At 42.1% G+C, this 1,699-nt stretch overlaps 1 protein-coding gene across 1 annotated transcript; it reads left to right on the forward strand.

The window, feature by feature from the left end:
* The first annotated feature begins 301 nt into the window (after positions 1–301).
* Positions 302–1,223, forward strand: LOC130967187 (uncharacterized mitochondrial protein AtMg00810-like). Its single transcript, XM_057892004.1, has 2 exons — positions 302–577; positions 630–1,223. Exons 1-2 carry the CDS (start codon positions 302–304, stop codon positions 1,221–1,223), a joined length of 870 nt encoding a protein of 289 aa, XP_057747987.1.
* Positions 1,224–1,699: the final 476 nt, after the last annotated feature.

Genomic DNA, 1,699 nt, shown 5'->3' on the forward strand with positions numbered 1-1,699 from the left:
ACTTTTTGTGCTTCTCTCCACTTGTATGCTTCCTTCCTTGCTTCCTTTGATCCATGCCTAGCCTATTCCAATCCTGGAATTACTAGCAAACACATCAAGGCATCTTATGGAATCAAAGAGAAAAACTGGAATTCATCAAAATAAGGCTTAAAAAGTATGTTTTTACACTTAAGCACAAATATGGGAGAGATAACAAAACCATGCTAATTCCTAGGCTAAATGTGACAAAAGGTTATCAAAATACTCTAAATTCAATGCAAAACAAACCGTCAAATTGGGGTTTGTCATGCGTTCCTGCTCGATGTCCACCACTTATCTCCTAGCCTATGTAGATGACATTCTCGTCACGGGCATCAGTGCCACTGAAATTGAAAGCTTAATTCAACAGTTGCATGCCGTATTCACCCTCAAAGATCTAGGAGAAATGAGCTTCTTTCTCGGGGTTGAAGTGGTCAGGGACTCGCCGGATTCCCTTCTTCTCAAACAGTCTAAATACATCAAAGAGCTTCTAGGAAAAGCCAACATACCAGATGCCAAACCAGTGCCAACTTCTATGCTCAACAGTCCCAAGCTCACAGTAAGCATGGGATCTCCCTTCAAAAATTTCTCATTATACAGATCTGTGGTAGGGGCTTCAATATGCTACCATTACTAGACCTGAGATTGCTTATTCTGTCAGCAAGGTGTCCCAATACATGCATGCTCCATCAGATCTGCACTGGAAAGCAGTTAAGCGGATTCTTCGCTACCTGGATGGGACAATTGATCTAGGGTTACAGATCCACAAGAGTGACACCCTAAGAATCATGGCTTTCAGTGATTCTGACTGGGCCACAGACACTGATGGTCGCAAGTCCGTATCAGGATATTGTGTTTTCCTTGGCACGAATTTAGTTACCTGGTCGAGTAGGAAGCAGCGAACAGTCTCAAGGTCCAGCACGGAGGCTGAATTTTGGGCGTTAGCTGATGCTATGACAGACACAATTTGGTTGCAAAAGTTACTACTAGAGATGCGCTTACCACCTGGCCCAGCACCTACAATGTTCTGTGACAACCAAAGCACAGTACTGATGACCCGAAATCCAGTTCTCCACAGTCGATCAAAATATTTTGAGATAGATCTACACTTTGTACGGAACATAGTAGTGCAGCAACTAGCTCATGTAGTTCACATACCCTCACAAGATCAGTTTGCGGATATACTGACTAAGCTATTGTCATAGGCAGCTTTCCACAGTCTCAGACCAAAGCTTTGAGTTGCCACAGACATACCAAGACCTCCCATAAGTTCAAGGGAGGATTTCAGTGAGGCTATACTGGTGCACGAAATTGTGATAATCAACAATGGCGCCAATAAACTTGGTAGCGCTCTCAAACGTGAATCACACTTAGTCACAACTCCGCACAACTAACCAGCAAGTGCACTGGGTCGTCCAAGTAATACCTTACGTGAGTAAGGGTCGATCCCACAGAGATTGTTGGTATGAAGTAAGCTATGGTCATCTTGTAAATCCCAGTCAGGCGGATTTAACAGATTTAAGAGATTATTGGTTTAAATAAAGATAATAAAATAAACAGAAAATAAAGATAAAGTTACTCATGTAATTCAATGGTGGAAATTTCAGATAGATGTATGGAGGTACTGTGTTCCTTCTGAATCTTTGCTTTTCTACTTCTTCCTTCCAGTTTTTTATCACTC

The sequence above is a fragment of the Arachis stenosperma genome, chromosome 3 (assembly GCF_014773155.1).
Source record: "Arachis stenosperma cultivar V10309 chromosome 3, arast.V10309.gnm1.PFL2, whole genome shotgun sequence".
Lineage (NCBI taxonomy): Eukaryota > Viridiplantae > Streptophyta > Magnoliopsida > Fabales > Fabaceae > Arachis > Arachis stenosperma.

Coding starts and splice junctions, on each gene's coding strand:
- LOC130967187 (XM_057892004.1), top strand. CDS start 302: ATGTCCACCACTTATCTCCTAGCCTATGTAGATGACATTCTCGTCACG. Junction 578..629: donor TCAACAGTCCCAAGCTCACA/GTAAGCATGGGA, acceptor GATCTGTGGTAG/GGGCTTCAATATGCTACCAT.